This window comes from Choristoneura fumiferana, chromosome 20 (genome assembly GCF_025370935.1).
Source record: "Choristoneura fumiferana chromosome 20, NRCan_CFum_1, whole genome shotgun sequence".
In the NCBI taxonomy this organism is placed as follows: Eukaryota; Metazoa; Arthropoda; class Insecta; order Lepidoptera; family Tortricidae; genus Choristoneura; species Choristoneura fumiferana.
This window is the reverse complement of record NC_133491.1, coordinates 15313608-15335268: the sequence shown is the minus strand read 5'-3', so window position 1 is coordinate 15335268 and position 21661 is coordinate 15313608. Positions and strand designations below refer to the sequence as shown.

The 21661-nt window shown below is 39.6% G+C and overlaps 2 protein-coding genes across 2 annotated transcripts in view; one reads left to right on the top strand and one right to left on the bottom strand.

Moving 5' to 3' along the window:
• LOC141439446 (uncharacterized) overlaps positions 1–11567 on the top strand; it is a 95970-nt gene extending 84403 nt beyond the window's left edge. Inside the window, exons 5-8 of the mRNA XM_074103732.1 lie at positions 5602–5642; positions 5919–6087; positions 6903–7018; positions 7494–11567. Coding sequence (XP_073959833.1) covers positions 5602–5642; positions 5919–6087; positions 6903–7018; positions 7494–11090 — 3923 coding nt within the window. The 3' untranslated portion in view covers positions 11091–11567. The remainder of the gene's footprint in view (positions 1–5601; positions 5643–5918; positions 6088–6902; positions 7019–7493) is intronic.
• A 900-nt stretch (positions 11568–12467) lies between these two features.
• On the bottom strand, positions 12468–19197 carry LOC141439448 (ribosome biogenesis protein NOP53). Its single transcript, XM_074103734.1, is given in 8 exon segments — positions 12468–12661; positions 13879–14035; positions 14536–14757; positions 15666–15785; positions 17426–17604; positions 18100–18313; positions 18415–18571; positions 18995–19197. Coding segments are annotated over 8 exon segments (1332 nt in total). The 5' UTR covers positions 19117–19197; the 3' UTR covers positions 12468–12500.
• Between the last annotated feature and the right edge of the window lie 2464 nt (positions 19198–21661).

Sequence of the window (21661 nt, the reverse complement as noted above, 5' to 3'; positions counted from 1 at the left end):
AATTGACCCACAAACCCACTCTCTTACCCAACGCAACCCAATTAGCACCCCATCGCAATAACCTCCGCGAACTGTCAAAATTTCGACATGTTGACAAATTTGACAGCTCATTATCCGACGCGTGCCCAGAGGTCGTGCATCTGTCTCCCTCTATAGTTGTGCGAATTGCATTTGACATCTGTTTGAGAGACTTTCTTGACTACTGGTTGATTGATGACGTTTCAAATGTCAAATGACACTGGATTTGACATAAAGAAATGTCACAGCAGTTATGTAATATCGATAGGTAAGAAATTGGAAATTGACAATAGCATAATGTAACGTAATGAGTTGTATTGCATGACCCAATGACTTGGGAATAAAATTGCTTGGAGACTGGAGAGTAATAGATCTTTAATGTCATTTCATTTCCGTTTTTCACAATGACTTAGCAGTTTATTTTGTTCCCTTTAGACTATTATCTATTATGTGCCTTTAGTTTGTTTGTTTAGGTATAGGGTACTCTTTATGGTATAGAAAGAAAATACAAAAGGTTTAAAAAAAAGTGCTAAGTACAAAGGCGGACTTATTCCTGATGGGATCTCTGCCAGTCAACCATTTTAGTTGATCCAATTGTAAGACAACTAATACTGTTTTATTACTAAAGGAGATAGACGTATATGAGATAAGACGAAATCGAATATAATTGCTTTAGACTGTTACGTTTAGTTTAGCCTGTCCATTGTATGTCAGTTATTCAGTCACATTATGAATGTATTATTTATTACATTAGGTACTAATATTATGTACATAAGAAAGTTTATTACTCAATTATACAATACTAACCGATTTAGATGAAACGTGTGAAGATAGTTTGGGTCCCGGGAAAGAACATACCTAAGATAGTTTTATCCTCGAAGAAGGCATAATTTATTTATGAGGGATATTAAAAAACCAAATATAGCTCTGGATAGGGAGATGTGGAAGTCAAGAGGAGAGGCCTTTGCCCAGCAGTGGGACACAGTTATAGGCTAAATATAATAATATAATAATAATAATTAAAAAAACGAATTCTTCGCAGAGGAATGTTGTGGTAAATGTATTTTTCCAACATAGGTTTACAGGCTGTTACTTACATTATTATTTGTATAACTAATAAAAATCGAAGATTGACATACGACTATTGTATACGCACTCAATTTCGTAACCGAATTATTTCCAAAATCAATACGTAATCCAATTAAATCACCGAATCGATCAATACATGGTACCCATTAGCTGAACCAATGGGAGGCCGTCGAGATGATCTGAAACAAAAGGCGATCAATAATGAGATGACCGTAATGTTACATATAGTTCAAACAATAGATAATATGTTATAATTACAGACACGACGCAACTTTCGCTTGATTGCTGATAGTCAACTAGCGTATGACCAATAGAACGGAAATCATTTAACTAGGCGTGTAATGATTCGCATAGGTAACGAAAATTGGTCTAATTTTTGCTTTTCATATAAACGAAATGCATAATTTCAATCGGTATAAGTACATGTTCAATCAGTATATAATGAATTGCATAACGAGTAAAAATAAATAAAAATCAGTGCACACTTTTTTTATTTTAAGTGGTTATTTTAAATTATTGAAATCAAATGTGACTTTATATATAAAATTAAATGAATAGACACATACTTAATATTACAGACTTTATATTATTAAATAAATAAATAAAATCCTAAGTCAGCCAGTTAGTAAGAGTAAGCCATGTTCTTTTAGAGATAATATTTATGACATTAAGCATGACAGTCCTTTTGAACAGTGTCTCCAACTTTAATTCCTATAATATTGCCCACAATAGGAAGTAGGATATAGTTTCGTCGCGTGCGCATGAATAGGTATGCAAACTAATCCGCCATTTAATGATCGTCTTTTGTCTATGTCATAAAACCCGCCTCGCACGCGTCTTTTTATTCCGGTTTTGGCACGACATTGACATTGCTAGATCTACCATAGACAAAAACGCTTCAAAAGCTTATGTTGGGTGTATTATATATTGATATACGTATATATAGCGACTTCTAATATAGGTAACTGTAACATTTGAAAGTTCCACAAAAAGAAAAAAAACAATACCTTTATTTGCCAATAAAAATAATGTACTGTATTGCTGTTGATACCCAAAATAAATAAATAAACGTGTCTATAATAAAATTGATTTGGATAGGTATTTAACTAAATGTATACAAAACAACCTCAAATGGTGTCTTAAATATTGGAATTCCCCCATTAAACTGTCGAAAGATTTACATTTTTGTGTTGACATACACTAGTCTAGTTTGTATTACAATGATAGATACCTAAGTAAAATGTTTAAAATACATCTACCAAATCTAGCAGCTGAAGTTTGTTTACATTTAGTTAAATGCCTATCCAAACCAAGCACCTATAGTCTAGTTTGTATTATAATGATAGATAAGTAAAATGTTTAAAATCCTTTAATGTACCAAATCAGGCAGCAAAAATTTGTTTACATTTAAATACCTATCCAAACCAAGTATAGTGACCTAAACAACTTTTTGAGTTATAAAGGTTTGAAAGTTAGTCATCACGAACAGGAGCCTGTGGACGCCTATTAAAAAAAATAGTATGAGCCGCAAGTCGCGTGCGACGGACTTTACGTGCACCCGCGCCCGCAGGCGTGCGCCCGCGCAGTGCACCTGCGCCAGCTAGCGTAAGCCCTTAGGTACATAGATGACAATGCATTTCCGTAAAGTATTGCACAAGACTAAGGGGCTGTTTCACCATCCATTGATTAGTGTTGACTGACGGTTAAATGTGATGCCGTCTCTGACTATTCGAACAAAACAAATAGCGACGGCATCACATTTAACCGTCAGTTAACACTAATCAATGGATGGTGAAACAGCCACTAAGTGAGATTTCGATAACCTCCGGAATCATCATCATCACATCATCCGAAAGACGTCCACTGCTGGCCATAGGCCTCCCCAAGGCTCTCCACTCGGACCGGTCTTGCAGACCCTTCTCCCCCACTGGGCACACTGGGCACGTGCCCACCCGCGATGCATTGGGGCCACCTAGTCCCTACTTCATTACCAAACGATAACCGATAGCTACTCCACTCTCATCTGAAAATCAGGCTGACCGGATGCAGCAATGTTGTGCCCAGGGCCTTTAATAGGTGAAAGACGGCCCTGCGGTCTTGTGCTTTCCGCATCCACCGCGATCCCGCGATCTTAACCAGGTCGTCGCTCCATCTCGTTGGAGGCCTACCGACAGCTCTCTCCAGCAATTGCAGCATTTGAATTTGATTTATTTTTTTACTACACACCTTGCCTTTTAACGCACAATGGCACGTACAAAGCACTTGTCACTATATTTGCTTCCAATGACACTTCTGACAGGGGTCGCGACCCCCGGCTTTGAAAGCCCCAGAGCTCCATGACAATGTCCTCACAAAGCTTTAGAAAGCTCATGTTATGCGCGTTCATTATTTTGCGCGATTAAATCTTTGTTACGCATTGATGGTTGTAGATGAGTTGTGAACAGCGATGGCTTTAGAAAGTTCGGAGGTCGAGCTTAATGTAGGCGGGGCTGTGTAGTACGCAGGTTTCTCAGCAATGAATGTGAATCAAAATGAAGGTAACATCTATTTGGCATTGAAATACAACGTTAAGTTTGTAAGTATTTGCAGGTGGTAGGACCTTTAGCAAGGTCCGCCCGGATTGCTACCAGCATCTTGCTCGCTAATACTGCCATGAAGCAGCAGTGCTTGCACTGTTGTGATTTGGCGTGGAGAGTAAGACAGCCGGTGAAATTACTGGCACTTGAGGTATTATCTTAGGCCTCTAGGTTGGCAACGCATCTGCAATACCCCTGGTGTTGCAGATGTTTATGGGCGTGGGTGATCTCTTACCACCAGGAGACCCACTTGCTCGTTTGTCTTCCAGTCGAATAAAAAAAAGTATTCGTCCACCAACGTGCTAGACTGATGACCTGGTCAAAGCCGCGGGTTCACCGTGGACTCAAGCCGCTTCCAACCGAAGTAACTGGAGTTCTATGGGAGAAGCATAAGCTATAACACATAAGTCCAACAGTGGACATCCTACGACCAATGAAGTTTACCTATATTGCTAAAAGGTCAATATTAACGGAGATTAAGTACTTGCAGGCTGCATACGGTGAGTGGGAGATCCGGAGGCTGCAGGCATTTCAATGCAGGTGTCCAATGTCGCCACACCCACACTATGGACATAGACGAATGACGTGAATAGTAGTTTGCTACTGTGTTTCGTACGGTGAGTGGGAGATCCGGAGGCTTAACTAACCCCCATTAGCCCCCTTTTAGGCATGCAACGCACCCGCAGTCAATAATAATAATGCTGCAGGTGTCCAATGGGTGGCGGTGATCACTTACCATTAGGTGACCCGCATGATCGTTCACCAACTACTTGATAAAAAAAAAGATGCAGCCGATCAAAGTTGGACACAGTTTAAAGTTATAGCGGTATAAGCAGTTTAAGGAAAACATATGATGGGGTGTAAGGGAGGGGAATCGTTGGAGCCCAGAACTGACTATTTATTAATAACTAGCTACCGGCCCCGGATTCGCATGGGTACAATTTTCAAAAAACCATTTTCCCAAAAAACTCGTCATGGAAGTTCACTACTGATCCTCATCCATTACGACCACTGTTAAGGTGTGGCGACTTAAAAGACTTGTATTGTATTTCAAATTCAGACGTCTTTAGAATGGTACCGTCGAGTGATAGGATCCTACTATTAAGGAAATCTGTCGACAGGGCATTTAATTTTTATGTTCTCATGAGAACTGTAACAGAACATGCCAGTCGTGATTTGAAAGTGTAAATGTACCTGTTTGACTCATCCTGAATCGTGACACTTTCGCTGTCTGTCGGTACATCCTTTGTTCTAATCTTTATGTTATTGTCAATCTGTATGTCATTGTCGTGTTTATCTTAATAAATGCCTCGCATTGTCTGAGCTTAGTCTAGCCTCAGGGGACAGTCTAGGTATTGTATGATTGTAGGCGGTACATCTGTCATGTAGACGCAACATTATAAAGCACTCGTTAGTAGTGTTGTCTTTCATTGCCATCATCAAAGCGTTTTCGCTTGTCCTTTATTGTCCGGACAGCTGAGGAGTGTAATGCCCTGTCTGCGTCTATGTTCCCTTATCTCTACAATCTGGCCGTTCTCAAATCTAAGGTTGATTGGGCATTCACCTTCTACTTTTTTCTTCGTACAACTCGTGGTAAATGTTGAATGTGATTTCGCACATGTAGGTAATTGTAGAGTAGAAGTTCTGAAAAATCAAATCACCTACTTTGACGTACACGTATCCTGCATTTCTTTTTGTAAACTTATTGTAATGATTTGTATTGTTGATAGATATAGATAATATTTGAGTGAGCCCGACTTTAAACCGACGATCCTCTTGCTTGAGAGGACAAACAAATAGACCGCGGCTATCACGTCCATATTAAACTTTTCTAAGCTATTTTCATCATCATCTCAGCCTATTTATCTTAGAGCTTACCAAGATGCAATTGATTTATTTGCTTTTTTTATTTTTACAGCTGCCAGCTGCGACGGGGCCCGACGGGCTCAACGGAGAAAGGTAAAGCAATATTATTTGGTCGTAACTGTTAAAATTGCTGATTAACAGGCCAAGTCTGCCCCAGTTGTGGGACGTACAATGGTTCCCAACTTCAACTTCTGCAAGCGTAATTCTTTGGCGTATTTTTGATTTTCTAACAAATTTACTTATCACTGGCATATACGTTTACTATTATTGTCTTAGATATTGCATGAATACGATATAATTATAATAATTAATTATTACCTAACCTAACTATAGCATTAGGTATATCAAAATTTTCATTAATCTTTTCAGGACACGGCGCGCGCAGTGTTGCCGTCAGTGGCACCGAGCGCGGAAACTCTGACTGCGCTCGCGCAGGCGATGGGGGCGGCTGGTTTCGAACACCACGAGGGGAGAACCCTCGTGAAGCGACTCATACCAGCCGACAGTCAGCCCGACTTGGATGTAGTGGAGCATCAAGGTAGGAACATCATTGAAAAAAATACACCCCTAACTCCACCATAAGGCGGCTTTTATAAAACTACTGTCAGAGCCTCAAAGATAAAACTCCAGGTACGATGCTGTTCCAGACAGCGTTCATTGATAGTTGTAGAACTCAGAAATAGGCTTCTCCGGACGTTTGGCAACCTGATTTATTTTCTTTTTATAAAAAAAACCTAAACTAATCTAAAGGGTTTTCTACACGATGGCCCTGAAATAAATCCTGAAATATGTACAAATTTAGAGTTTGCGAAATGAACGGATACCACCGGGACGGGAGGACCCTCGTAAAGCGACTGATACCCGCCGACAGCCAACCCGACTTGGATGAGGTAGAGCATCAAGGTAACATCATTAAAAAGAAATACACCCCTAACTCCACCAGAAAACGGCTTTTAGGAAACTACCCTCACGTCCTCGAAACGATCTAGAAAACTTCGGATAAGCCGTTGTCACTGACAGCGTCTATTTTACCAACTCTTACTTACCTTGCAGCGCCCTCCAAAATCAGAATCGCCATGATGTTGTCCAACCTCCCACAGGAGAAGACTTAACTTGCAATGTATATTTGCATGTTTGTTAAGGTCAAATTTTACAGGGTGAATTTGGCATACATGTGGTAATCGAATCAGCCTGACATTTGATATGAATATGTAGTTTGAATAACAATGCAAATACACTTAAGTTGTAGTGACAAGAAAACCTATGGAAGTTATAAAAGCTGGATATTTATAATTAACATCATTCAAATCAACTACTCGCAGTCTCATGTATAAATATTCTTATCATTTCCAGGTGTAATTGGCAAAGCAGGCGTGGACTTCCCGGCGTTCCCGACCATCCCGAACACTGGGTTCAATTGCAAGAATGTGCCCACCGGCTACTACGCTGACCTGGAGACCGATTGCCAGGTAACTATACGATGACTATCATCATCATCATTCGTCATCATCGCGGCCTATAAACGTCCTACTGATGAGCACACGCCTTCTCTCAGATTAAGAGGGCTTGGGACATAGTTCCCATTCGGGCCCAGTGCAGATTGGGAATTTCACACACACCATTAAATTTCTTCGCAAATATGTGCAGGTTTCCTCACGATGCTTCCCTTCTCCGTTAAACTCATGGTAAATTTCAAATGTAATTTCACTGTGTTAGATCTTCGTAACTTCTGTTTGTAGACATCTTGCCGTCAACTTATCATTGCGTTGCACTAATTTTTATTCCACTTAGAGTTATACGTACACAAGGGTAACAAACACCTACAATACCTACATACCAATTTATTTAATTGGGAAAACTTAAATCAAATTACCAAGCCACAAACTAAACAAAACGTGATCAATTTCCAACCAAATTAAAAGCATTGACTTGTCTTGGTTCCAGGTATTCCACATCTGCGACACATCCCGCAAGATCTCCTTCCTCTGCCCTAACGGCACCATCTTCAGCCAGTCGCACCTCATCTGTGACTGGTGGTTCAAGGTGGACTGTGCCTCCGCGCCTGCGCTCTACGAGTCCAGCGCCGAATATTACTCCAACGAGCAGAAGAAATCCCAGAAGATCACCCAAAGCCTTAGCAAGAACGCTGACCTCCAGATCGTGGACTCCAACGTGCGAGCCGAATCCAGAAGATCGTCCGTCAATGTACCAAGCACGACGGAAAGACTGTTGAGGCATAGACAGAGACTCCAAACTGAACCTCCCAAAGCTACAGCCAGAAGCTTCCACGCGCTGTTTGCAGATATCAATCCAACACTTAAAACTGAAGCGACGACAAGCTTTGAGAAGCGAAGAAGGAATCTCGTTCAGTTGATAGCTAACAACTTTGGGAATACGCCCGCTAGGACCACTCTGCCTACTTACACTGACTCATCTACCTACAGAACTGATACCGCTGCTGGTGACTATAACAATCTGAAAGAAATGCAAGTAGCGGCTGAATCTGCGTCGTTTACAAACAACAAAAATAGACAATACCTGCAGGATTATAATAATAAGAACTACCGCCCGTACCCAGTTTACACGCCAAATGTGGTCCCAAAAACTAACAATAAACCGAAAAACAATCCCACTTTGACTACCTTGTATGACTTCAGAGATAAAAACTTGAACCAAGTCACAAAGGAAGTAACTGTAACTACAAAACGACCAACCTTGTTGCCGTACACAAAGAGTTACTCCAGCACTTTGACCGAACGACGAGAACCTTACACGAGACCTGGAGTATCATCACTGAAGGACTTCCTTGAAAGAGAACGAAACAAAACTCTGGCGGCCACTACAACGGAAAAAGTCACCCAATTCACAGATAGAAGCGATCAATACAACCAAAACGTAGGAAACAAGGTCACCATTGAAACTAGAAATAGCTACGAATCTGTTACCAAAATTCCACAGACCACTAGGAATCAATACAATGGTGAAACTACCGATGATAGATTCAACACATACACGAGTACCAATTTCAATCAGGTAACCACTGAGCCGTCCTACCAAGAGAGAAGAGAAAGGTTGATGAGGAAGCTGAACCTCGAAAGCCCCAGCCCAACTGAAGCAACAATTCCAACAACCAACACTGAGAAATATTACGGTGACCTCCCTAACCGTCCAGGCCTTGTGGTACCACCATCGCTTACACCAAAAACCTTGCATACGTTAGCAATCTACTACGCAACGGCGTTAGATAACCTTTCGACCACAACACCCCCCGAGGAAACCAGCGACGTTAGCACAGCAGCATTTGAAGACTACGAAGCTATGGAAGAAGCTTTACCAGCACTGTTCAGCCAACACACTATCAATAAATACAGCAAGCTTTTCAATCACGGAACAGATACTTCTGGGCTATTAGAAGAAATCAAACTCGATCCTAACGGTACATACAATGAATTAGCTGATGATTTAGCTGTGCAACAAAGTCAAAACCCTCTAGCTACATCTCCACAAATTAGAGAGTTGGCTCAAGTTTTTACACACGCGCTGTCAGCTTACTTACAAGACCCTATACAATTCAGGAAAGTACTATCTGATATCAGACCGACTCATCCATCATTTGGTGATATGCTATCGACGACTGAAGATTCTTATAATACTGAGCCAACAACGACTGTAAACGAAGAAGACGATGAGATTTTAGGTTTCTCTGATGATAATAAAGTTAGACCTCCATTCGCTTCATTACGAGACGGTAAAGCGTTAAATATTGCTACCGATTACCCAACAACAACTGATGAAGCTGTGACAACACCCAATACGATAAGTACTGAGTATATATCAACTACCGCTGGTCCAATCACATCCAGGAATCCATTTAGATGCTGTGGAAGAATATCAGCGTCTTACACTACTGCCTCTACTCCTATTGCGCGTTCAACCACTCCTTTCTCATTCACTAACACAGTGGCAGCTAACGTCAACACTTTAGCATCTAACAACAGTGAAATTTCATTTACTACTACCGAGGACAGCTACTTGGAACAAAGGTACGGTGGGTTCCAGAACAACTCTAACAATTCGCCGTATGGCAAAGACGTCGTCTCTTCAAATGCTAAACCTCTGAACGAATATGTCGAAATAACAAACCTACCATCTGCTTGGGGTGTCGACGCAGACGCTACATTACCACCCATAACAGCATCCGATAACGTTTTTGAAAGTAAAAAGTTGAAGACGACCACAGCTCTACCTGATACCACAACTGTATACTTCACATCAGGCGACAGTAGCATTGAGTTAGAAAATGAAGAAGAACTGCAAAGAGCTCACAGCCAGTCCTTCGTGACGCCACAAAATAACATTCGTCAAGGCAAACAAATTAATTTGGACGATACCAAGACCACCGTCAGGAAACCTTCGGAAGAACTAGAAGCACCTACTTTGCCTGACATTGCAACGACAACAGTACAAACTACAGCACAACCTAGCACCACAATTAAAGAAGAAGAATCTGCTTCTACAGTATCTCCCGTGTCCAGTATATTCACTTCGCCTGGTAGTGATAAGACGGAATTCACCTGGCCAACCACATTCGAAAACTGGCAAAGCACCATAATAGACCCTATTACTTTGAACGATGGTCTCAGTCCAACGGGACCTGAACAGGGAATATCTCAACTAGCCAGTCAAACTAATGCATGGGCACAAAATACATTCACTACACCAGCAACAGAAACCAGAGTCAGCGAACAGGATTTCTCGTCTTCAGTATCTATTGAGTTGACTACTCCAAGAAATAGAAATGAAGAGAGAGTGGGCAGATTAGTCAAGGACCCCACTTCAACAGAACCTGCGCAAGACATCACAACAATTGCTGATACAGTAGTAGAAAAGGCTAAGGAAATCATGGGTGGAATGAACGCAACTACCACTGAAAAACTCATGAATGTAATGAAGAAGACTAAATCAAAAACAGTAAGGAGACTGATTCTATTATTGGTCCAAACCTGTGATGACGATCATAACACTACCGCTGAGGCCTCAAAGAAAGCGCTCCTTGAAGCTCTTATGGCGGTATCGCAAAAAGATATGGATGAAATTGCAAAGGAAGAAGGAGTTACCGATTTGCCACCCACAGCAGCCGATGTCGAAATCAGGACAACTCAATACAAGAGAAGCGACAAATTATCCGCTCTAGAAGAAATCAGGCCAAAGCAATTTGAAAGAAGAGGAAAGAGCATCAACTTCGATCCTACGTCCATCAATGCTTTATCAAGCCCATCGACTACAGAAAATGTGAAGACTACTACAGAAGCTTACACAGAAACTACAGTAAATTCCAGAACTACGCCAGCGAGTCGCAGGGGTGTCAAAAAGTTCTTAGTGAGAACTAATCCAGTTGAACAAAAAGCTACAAAAGCTTCGTTAGCAGACAGCCCTATTGCAGAAGCTAGGGTGGCACCCGATGAAGCAAAAACCCCCGCCGATACGCGAGCGTTGGAACTATTAAGATCGCTTTACACGATCGCCGCTAGATGGGGTTGATACAACTTCAAATTAAGTTATTATTGGAAAGAATTTAGGGACGCATCAGCTTTTTGTTGAGAATCGGTGTACAGAAATTTGTATAAATTTGTAATTCATTATCCCTAAATAAATTGTGATTTTGTAGATAGAAATTTCAGGCTCAATTTTTTTTTAATCATCTGTTTCAGTGATAATTAAGTACTGCAAATTGAAATTATTATTGAAAATGGTGATTGGTTCGTTGCCTTAGTTAATAAAACTAGTTAACTTATTATGTTGTGTATTATAAATGATTTTATAGACTTATTTTTTATTCAGGACAGCTTGGGTCGTCCCCTTTTAGGGGCGACCTGACAACCTACTGAGTTACCTATTTTAATCTAGTTAAGCTATTGTTACACTGCCAATTTGATTTTATTGTCAAAATACTCTAAGTAGACTATTTTAGGGTGTAATGTGTGTTAAGCATTTTTATAGTAAATTTTATACAAAATATTCTGCTTTTCATTCCAATTACAAGAACAAACTATACAATGTGTCCCTGGCTTATTGATAAATTATGAACACCTGTATAAACATAACACTAACACAAAAATAGATGCATTTGTTTTTTAATTCTATAATCAATGTAACAAATATTGTTCTTTTTTATCTTTGGGCTATATGGACACATTCTAGTTTTAATTTATGATTTATGATTGACATGATTGAGAATAAACCTGGTCTATAAATCTTATATTAAAAGAAACACCAAAATAAATGATAAGTTATGATGAAAACATAAGTGCAAAAAACCACATTGAAGTCGATTTAGTAATTTAAAAGAAATTTACAGAAGCAGATTAATAATAAATCTCTAATGACATTGGTGGTAAATAAAATCTAAGAACCTGTCTTGAAAGGCCATCAAAATAATGCGAAACACCGCATTGAAACAGAATTAAGTTTTGAGTAAAAATTTCATTTTTAATACAAGCTTTTTTTGTCGACTTTACTTTTTTCAACTTTACTTGCATTGTCACCCAAACTACATTCACATACCAAATTTCAAGTCGATGCCATTAACCGCTAAAGAGTTCCGTCCTGCGGAGAAGATCCTGGCGGGACTACCAGGATGTCACTAGCAGATTTACTGCATTAACACGCAATTCTTGCAATAACTTGCAAGATTTTACTGCAGACAGACAACAGGTAAAACTAAATAAAAGCTTGTAAAATGGTAACGAACCTAGGTCATTGTTCGGACGTTTGTACCTAATCATTTCTGTAAAAATGCCAGAAGCATCATTCAGTTATCTGGTAGAAGATGAGGAACTCTAACACTACATCAGTCTTCAGCTAATTAGTAAAAAATATGACCATGAAAGTACAGTACCAATGAATAAAAGAAAAAAATACAGTAAAATACCCTTTATTCAGCCACTTATTTCACTTTTTCTTATTAATATACTTCTCGATCTCCTGGTCAGTGACCTTGTGGCCGGCCTTGAAATAGCTCTTGAGCTTCCTTTTCTTCTTCATCATGAGCTTAGAGGCGGCGAGGGCGCCGCGGTGCTGGAGGGACTCGAAGCGATCGCGCAAGAGGTTTGCTGGAAATACAATAAAAAGGGTGAAATTCATAAAAGACAGAGGTGCGAAACTAGGGTCGAACCCATGACCCTCTGTATGAAAGGTCATAGGTCACTAGAGACCTTGTTTCCCGTACATAACAATCTTACCAAGCAACGGTGTTCCTCTGAGGGTGAGTTCTGGTTGAGTTCGAAACACGTCAGTGTATTGTCGTGGATGTGATACGTAAACTCCAATTTAATAGAATCTGACAATCCTGTAGACACTTCCAGCCTACTAATATAAACATCGGGCTGCCTGAGGCTTTGTGATGTGACTATTATTCTTTTTTGATTCCTTTTAGATGATAATTGCAACAACAGGGACATATATAATCAAGTGTGCCCACGATAGGGTGTCTTAAATATGTAGAAAATTGACAGATTCTATTGAATTGTACTTTAGTTAAGTTTGTATGAGCGACTTATGAGTGTTCTTACAGTGCACTGTAGAGGTGGAGGAACTGCATGAACATGCATTGTCACATAGACGTATGTATGTAGTTAGCGTAAGATCGACCTCCACAAAGTAAGGCCTTATTCATCATCATGTCAGCCGTAAGACGTCCACTGCTGGACATAGGCCTGCCCCAAGGCTCTCCACTCAGACCGGACTTGTGCTTTCCGCATCCACCGCGATCCCGCGATCTTAACCAGGATATCCGCAGTAGAACTAAGGTTACCGACCATAGCCCGAAGAATTGCGAAACTGAAGTGGGCGGAGCATATTGCTCGCAGGACTGATGGTCGATGGGGTCAGAAGGTTCTCGAATGGCGTCCGCGGACCGGGAGACGAGCTGTCGGTAGGCCTCTAACAAGATGGAGCGACGACCTGGTTAAGATCGCGGGCCTTATTCAATAAACTACAAATATATCTTTTTACTCACTGAAGCCGTGGTGGCCGAGTGGTTTGACCTATGGCCTCTCAAGCAGAGGATCGTGGGTTCAAACCCCGGCTCGCACCTCTGAGTTTTTCGAAATTCATGTGCGGAATTACATTTGAAATTTACCACGAGCTTTACGGTGATGGAAAACATCGTGAGGAAACCTGTACAAACCTGCGAAGCAATTCAATGGTGTGTGTGAAGTTCCCAATCCGCACTGGGCCCGCGTGGGAACTACTGCCCAAGCCTTCTCATTCTGAGGGGAGGCCTGTGCCCTGCAGTGGGACGTATATAGGCTGGGATGATGATACTCACTGTTAGTACTGAGTCTTGTCAAATTCCCACTGAGCATGGCGGGGTCAACGAACTCAGGCTCCTTCTTGTGCGCTTTATGAGCGTTGAGGGAAGGTGTAGCTGTCTCAGCCAGCAACGCTCGCTGTTTCGCTCTCTTCTCGCTGTATTTGCTTACTCCCTCATGGTAAAAGTATGTCAAGTTTACAAGATATTTAGATTGTGCCCTGTGTTCCTTAAAATAGCCTTCAAAGTTACTGTTGCAGGCCTGTTTACAGCCCGAAATCCATACTTGGTGATTTTGACAGAGGTAAAAATAAAGAAATAAATAAACGCTTACGTATACAGTGTGCTACTGGCAGCCAGGCTTTTTTAAGGGAGGGTTAACGTAACGTATTTCTGTAACTAAACCATGACATTAATTTAATGAATAAACTAAAATTCAGACTTTGTTAACTTTCTAGCAAAATTATAACTGCCAGCAATATACAGCAAAGTAAATAGAAAATAAAATAATCAAAGTATCTGTTGGCTGTCATATACACTTACTTGTCAATTTACTTGTTTCTTTGCTTGTTTTTTTGTTCTTTTATTGTATTCTAAATTAACAATTTGTTTTAATATTGGCTCACACCACTTAGATACGTCTGGTTACAGTTTGAGGTTATATCAACAATACACGCTGTACACTTACTTGTAAATATCCGTAATCTTCTTCTTATCAATCTTCTCCCGTTTCAACCTCTCCTTCTCCACCAGCCGCTCCCTCTGTTTCCTTCTGGCCTTGTGATCCTTCTTCTTGTTCTGTACGGGAGGATTCACGGCGCGGTACTCAGAGTCCGAGGCGGACTCTTCCTCGGGTTTACTCGGCTCGTTCAGCTTCATATCTTCACGCCATTGGTTCTGAAGAACAGAGTTCATGGAATAAAGAGAAAGAGATGGTGATTGTTCCATCAGGTTACCCGCCTGCTCGTTTCCTACATAACATAAAAAACTGGCCAAGCGCGAGTCGGACTCGCGCACGAACCCTTCGTCGAAAAAAAATATCAAAGGAAAAGTTGTTTACCAGTGTTTACTTGTCGGAATTAAAAAAAAAATTACGAAGTCTCTATTGTGGGGGGACACACGTGACGGCCCCGGATGTCTTCCCCTAAATCCGGCCTTGAGTCTAAAATCTGATAGCATGGTGAACGATTGTGTTGCTCTGATAATGAGCTCTAGTTGAGTTCGAAACGCGTCAGCGTAGTGTGGTGGTATTAGTTGGGTTTGTGTCATGTGTCCTTACAGCTTGGAGATTTAGTAGCTATAGCTATCATAAGGTCGCGGGTGAGCAAGGAAATTGTTTATAATTCGATGATGCTGGCGTTGACTACCTTGAGTACCTTCTAACATCTGGTAGCATGATGTATGGTTGTGTTGCTCTGAAGATGAGCTCTGGTTGAGTTCGAAACGCGTCAGTGTAGTTTGGTAGTGGTGATAGATGGGTTTGTGTGATTTGTTTATATTTTTACAGTGTGGAGGTGGAAGAACTGCATTAACACGCATTTCTTCCATATAGTTGTCACAAGGTCGCGAAATAAATTGTTTTAGTCACAGATATGCAAGTTGCGGAAAGTTTCAAAAAAGTTGGAAAAGTACTCGGAAATTTCGGAAAATATTCACAAGAAATACAGGAAATTTAAATTAAAGAAACGGAAAGTTTCAATCCCCTTAAAAAATTGAGAAAAGTTTCCGAACTTTTCCTACATGAAAAATTCCGCAATTTTGGAAAGTTTCCTTTGGCACATCAGTAGTTTTAGTTCGTTGATTACCTCGTTCTCCTGCTGCGTGACTCTGCTGAACATGCCGGTGGTCCGCCGGTGGAGGCGCTCCCCGCGCTTCATGATCTTCTGCTCGTGCGCCACCACCTCTTGGAGTAACTCTTGATGCTCCTGCGAGAAAATGGTGTCAGTTATTTGGTATCTTATTAACATATACGTGGAATTCGGTTATATATATCCCTCGGAAACTGTGTTTTTTTATAAAAAATAGGCTTATGTTTGGCCTCAATTTCGCTTGATGGAAGGCGAAGATGAGGCCTAAGATGGTACACGTTTGTCTAGAAGGTGTCTGTTCACTTTGACCTTAAAGATGTCCAGATTATAGCGTTCCGGTAAAACTGACCTCGGCAGAGTTTCACTCTTTAGCCGTCCGCATAATTAAAGAAAGGCAAACTGCTGCCTGGAGGGTCAAACCACTCGCCGCGCCTAGTCGTTCGGTGACGGGAAGGGGATGGGATATTTTCTGGGATAAAAAGTAGCCTATGTCACTCTCTGGCCCATAAACTATATCCATGCCAAAAATCACGTCGCACCATTTCAAAGACGGACAAACATACAAACACACACACTTTCGCATTTATAATATTATATATATAACATCCTCCATGGGAAGGCAATTTCGTCGCTGGGAAGACGAAATAGCCGGAGCGGCTGGCAGAACATGGGCGAGAGTAGCTGCATGCGAGAGGGATTGGAGACTGCTGGGGGAGGCCTTTGCCAACAGGCACACAGATGCTGAAGACTGAATGGGGAAAAAATATATATGTATTATGATTTAAGTATTTTCTATGTTTGCATCTGAATAAAGAGGCTTAATAAATAAATAAAAATATATAACATGGATGATCTGGTAAAGGCAGAAAATCATTGGTTGCGGGAAAATCTCTGGTTTGATCCATGCTCGGGGCAGATATTGTGTATGAAAAATATAAACATTGGTTCTTTTTCTCAACTGTTGCACATTTGTGTGTGTATCTATCTATTTAATTATATTTCATGTGTTGTAAATAATAAAAACTTTACTTTGAGACCCGATAAATTGTTAAGAATTGTCCCTAGCTATTTTTTTTTTTTTTTAGTTAATATTTTAACGAGGCTTTAGTACATCAAATGTGACTATGTCAGCCTCATGAGGAGCCTCTCATACACCACACTATAGATATTATGCTCTCTCTTGCACTGAAACCACATCTCTGGATGCAAAGGCCTGTCTAATGAATCTGTAAATCAGCATCGCTTCTTCTGAAAGCGGTCGACATAGAATTACATTTACACCTCCATTAAACAAGCCCGTGCCATCCAAACACCTGTATTTGATGTCCTTATTCCTAAAAGGATTGAGAATACCTCATATGTTGAAAACCATCAGGCTGTTTAGGCTACAGTGAGGACCAAAGAAATAAAGACATATGTAGGTACGTATAAATACACTCAAAAACATATCCATCCTTCGTCAGGCAGTGGGGTAAAAAATCTTGTATTATTTAGCATGCTATTTTTTTTTTCTCGTTTTTTTTTTGAGGCTTTGAACACTCCAGGTGATCATGTCAGCCTCATGGGTGCTCGTTAATTTTTCCTACGCAAGGGACATATTAAAAAATTGGTAAATGCAAATGGCTTTGTCAGATGTTGGCTCTGAGAGCCAACAATTGACCTGGCCATTGTGCATGGGGCCCAAACCCCAAGTACCCTTCTCCTCAAGTCTGAGTTCCGAGCACATTCCAACAACAAATGGGACAAGTCATGCTAACCTTAAATGATGGATTATAACTGATACCAGGATGTGGTATATCAACAGCCTTCCTAGTGACAGTTGTGGCCAGTGGCGGCTTGGGACGGAGTCTTCGTTCTGGGAGAACATTGTGCAGCTGTGCTTCTGGAGATATGAAGTCGTCCACCAGGGTTGAGGGGATACCTTTGGCTTCAGGTACTGGAAAACATTAGGCCGAAATTATTGAACTTTTCTAAGGCTATGTACGCACTATGCGGTGAGCCACGAAGTTTTAGCATGCCATCTCTATTGAAAGTATTGCTTGAGAAAGAGACGGCGCGCTCAAATCAGCGTACGTAGCCTTAGTCTAGCTAAAAAAACAAAATTTGAAACCTTTTTCATGAATTACTTTTACTCTCTAGGGAGTCCTGGAGGGTTTATTGGAATCGTCGACAAATGTTTAATCGAAGTTTTGTACACTATCTATCTAGATTTGTGTACGCTTTCCCAAAAGCGTATTTTTTGTGCAGCTAATTTTCACTATTTTAAATTTTTGATTTATGAAATCACATGATTACTCAATTATCTAAGTAAAAACCCTTAAGTGGCCATAACTATGTAGTTTACCCAAAGTTATAATTTTTTTATTGATAAGTACCTAAAATTACTCTCAAGTGAAATATACAACCATTAATTGAAGACAACAATACTCACAGTCCTGCCCCCAGAGATCCAAGCCAAAGTTCTGCCGAGTCATCTTATTCTTTTTCTTCAAATTCAATGCTACTTTCCTGTTCTTCTTGGCCAGCTGCATCTTTCTCTCGAACGATCCCTTCTCGAGGCGACGTTTCTCTGTGAGCTTACTGAGGGCCGTGGGCTTGGTACCTGCTGGGTTCACGTGGTTACGCTTTGCATTTGGATCTGGAACCTGGAATCAGATTTTATATTTTAGGGGATGTTCCTTTATTTAATTATACTGATTTTGAGATACATTGAAAGAAGTATTGGCAAAGTGCGAGTTGAAGTTACCTTAGAGGAGGGCAGTAGTATTTGGTAGCATTTGGGGGGCTCAGCCAGCTTAGCCCGCTTCCGTTGCTTGGCCGAAAGCTTCTCTTCTTCGACTTTCACTTCTTCACCACCCGTATCAACAACGAACAACTCTGCATCAGGTTTAGCTTCAAATTTACTACAAAAAATGTTTGGACATCAGTTTTTACAAACATTTTCTTTATCAAATTTATTTTAGTTTACTTATTTATTTTAGTTTAGTCTAAAATTGCCGGCACATCGATTATAGCAAGAGACCAGCGGATAACATCATTTAGCGCAGCGTGATGGCAAAATAATATTGCGCAAATGTATTAATTCAGAAAGACATCATATCAATCTCGAATGATTACTAAAAGAGTTTTATCATTAGAATGTCATGGAATATGATAGGAATACGGTTTTGGATTGATTTTGAATATGATTTATAATTAATTAAAAGTCAATTAGTACTGGGGTTTCATTCTTAAAAGTCTACATTATCAATTGCAGCTAATTTCATTTATCATAAGAAAAATCATTCTTGATATTTACAACAAAAACCACGTAAACATAACCTTACCCCAATCTTTCTTCGAGTCTCTGGTCTTCTAAAAAGTCCTCAACGTCACGTATATCACAGTGCTTGCGCCACGCCTTCTTATTCTTCTTGGAAACATGCTTCTTCTTTTTAACAACCGACATGATTATTTAATATACTTAAAATAAAAAAAATATCATGTGCTACGCGATAAGTTTGCGTTTTGAAAGGTTAGTTTCAAGATTTGACACTGACATTTGACATTTTAATATGTTCGTTCTACGTTATTCGCTAATCACGAATTTGCAAATAATCAAATCAGAATGATTGATTAAGTTACTTCAATCCATTAATTAATTTATTTTTTATTTAGTACCTTTTTGATATTTATTAACTTACCTTTTAAAGTCAATCATGAAATATGCGAGATAAGTACTTTTGTGTTTGATTTGATCTGGAAAACTAGTTATCAAAGTTCTCAATATTCTTACTGCGTAAATTGAAACGTAAACGGAAATTTGACATTACGTTTAGCATTTACAAAGTGCGCTATGCACTACGAATGATTAACTTATTCAGAGCTAAAAATCAAAACAGTCTAAGAAGAAGGTTTTAATGTGATTATAAAAACTTAAAAATACTTAACAATATTAACAACTATAAAAACAAAAACAAATTAATGGCAATTAAATAATTAGGCAGCTGTTTTATATATTTTATTCCTCGCAGTCTTCTTCTTCTTCCTCTTCCGCCGGTTCTTCTGCCACTTCTGAAAATTATATTTTTTTGCTTTAAAACTAATAAACATGACTAAATAATGTCGAGTTCTGTTCTTATGGTTTTTAATACTATCCAAACAAATTTAAACACTTAGGTGCGACGGGATTAAACGAACCTCAGTGTCAGTCATTTGATCCAGTGTGAATTGGTCCTTCGAGCCGCTCAATTTTCAATTTAATTTTTAGGTTCGACATTTATAATTTCGAAAAAAGGTACTTATTATAAAGCAGAAAATATTATGAATGTCTACTTACCAATACAGGGTGCTCTCAGCAGGTTAGTCTTTAATCTAAGCTGTTTTAGTCACGGACGTGACGGATCTATATTAAAGTGGATAACGCAAGTATGTGAAACGTCATCGGCGCATTTTAGGTGGCATACCATACAACGACATTAGATTGACCATCTCTTTGTCTTGATCCATAAACGCACGTCTCGGTCTTCCCCTGCCTCTTCTCCCTCTATTTTCCTTTCAATTATTGTTCTTATGTAATTATCTTGTCGTATCAAATGCCCCAGCATAATCCCTCTTCTATTCTCAATCTTTCTTAACAACAGTCTTTTCTCGCTTAGTAAATTTAGGAGGTCAACGCGTTAGGGGCGAGAGGGGTGTACAGAATGGCGATTAATCCACCGACAAGAGCTAGACTTAAATATATTCATTATGATATATTGATGATGATCTGATGGTGATAATGATGCTGATGCCTTTCAAATAGCGAACCTACAGTGTTAAAAATAAAGTTGTGTTAAATACTTTTGACAAATAGATATCATTTAATAATATTGTAAATCTGTTTAAAAAAATATATTTAGTGGAGTTTCTTGCCGGATTCTTCTCAACAGAGGTTTTTCCGAACCGGTGGTAGATTTTTTTTCGACATTCATAAGTGGTGATAAGTGCTTGTTATAGCCTAAATTAAATAAAGATATTTTGACTTTGACTTTGATATATACATCAGTAGGTAGCAGAGCAAACCGTACATTGAGAGAAGCGTGAGTTAAGTATTTCTCTAGATGTAACACCTCTCAGTAACACACACCGTTACAATAATTTTTATACTGTCAACTATTTTGGCAACTACGGGGGATTCGTATTAGCACCACACCACTGCTATACATTCTCTCGGCTGCTTGTATTTATTTGTATTACTTAGATTCGGAGGATTTGCCATTTTTTATTGTAATCGTCACGTGACAACTATTACTTACTGATTTAGGCAAACTCTATTTTTACAAATAGCAAGGTTTATGAAAACAGTGCCCTATCGATTCATCAACTTTTATTGCATCGATTTTCGTTTCATAGACAACTATTCACAGATTTTTCGTTTGGCAGAGTAACGTTTGGCATATTTTTTTATTACGTACCTATACCTACGCAATTAAGGTAAACAGGTACTAATTTCGTCGGATTATTCGCTGTGGCTGCTATAATGAGCCTACTGTGTTTTTTTTCTGAGTTTTTTCCTTTGAAAGTTTCTTCCCTTCTACTAGTAACAAATCTAGTGTTTGCATGTAATAATAATAATGGACTGCCGAAGCAACTACTCCAAATAATCAAGTAGTACGAATAGATTAACCTTTAATCGACACGGTTTGTAAAAAAACAATAAATACCTATAGTGACAATTTCCAACTGATCGCCAAACAAATTTAATCATGCGTATGCCTAAATCATATTAATTTACCAAACGTTTATCTGCGGATCATTCTCTGTCAAACAAATTAAGGGGCCTTCAAGTAATACGTAACGCAATTTTTGGAGATTTTTTACACCCCTAAATGTAACGAGCCGTAACATTTTTCTGTACCCCCCTCCCCCCTCCTGAATGTTACGTAACACCAAAATTACCATTTCTATTTAGTTTATTTAGTTTTCCGAATTAAGTTGGCATTTTTTGGCTGTCACGAACAACCACTGATGCT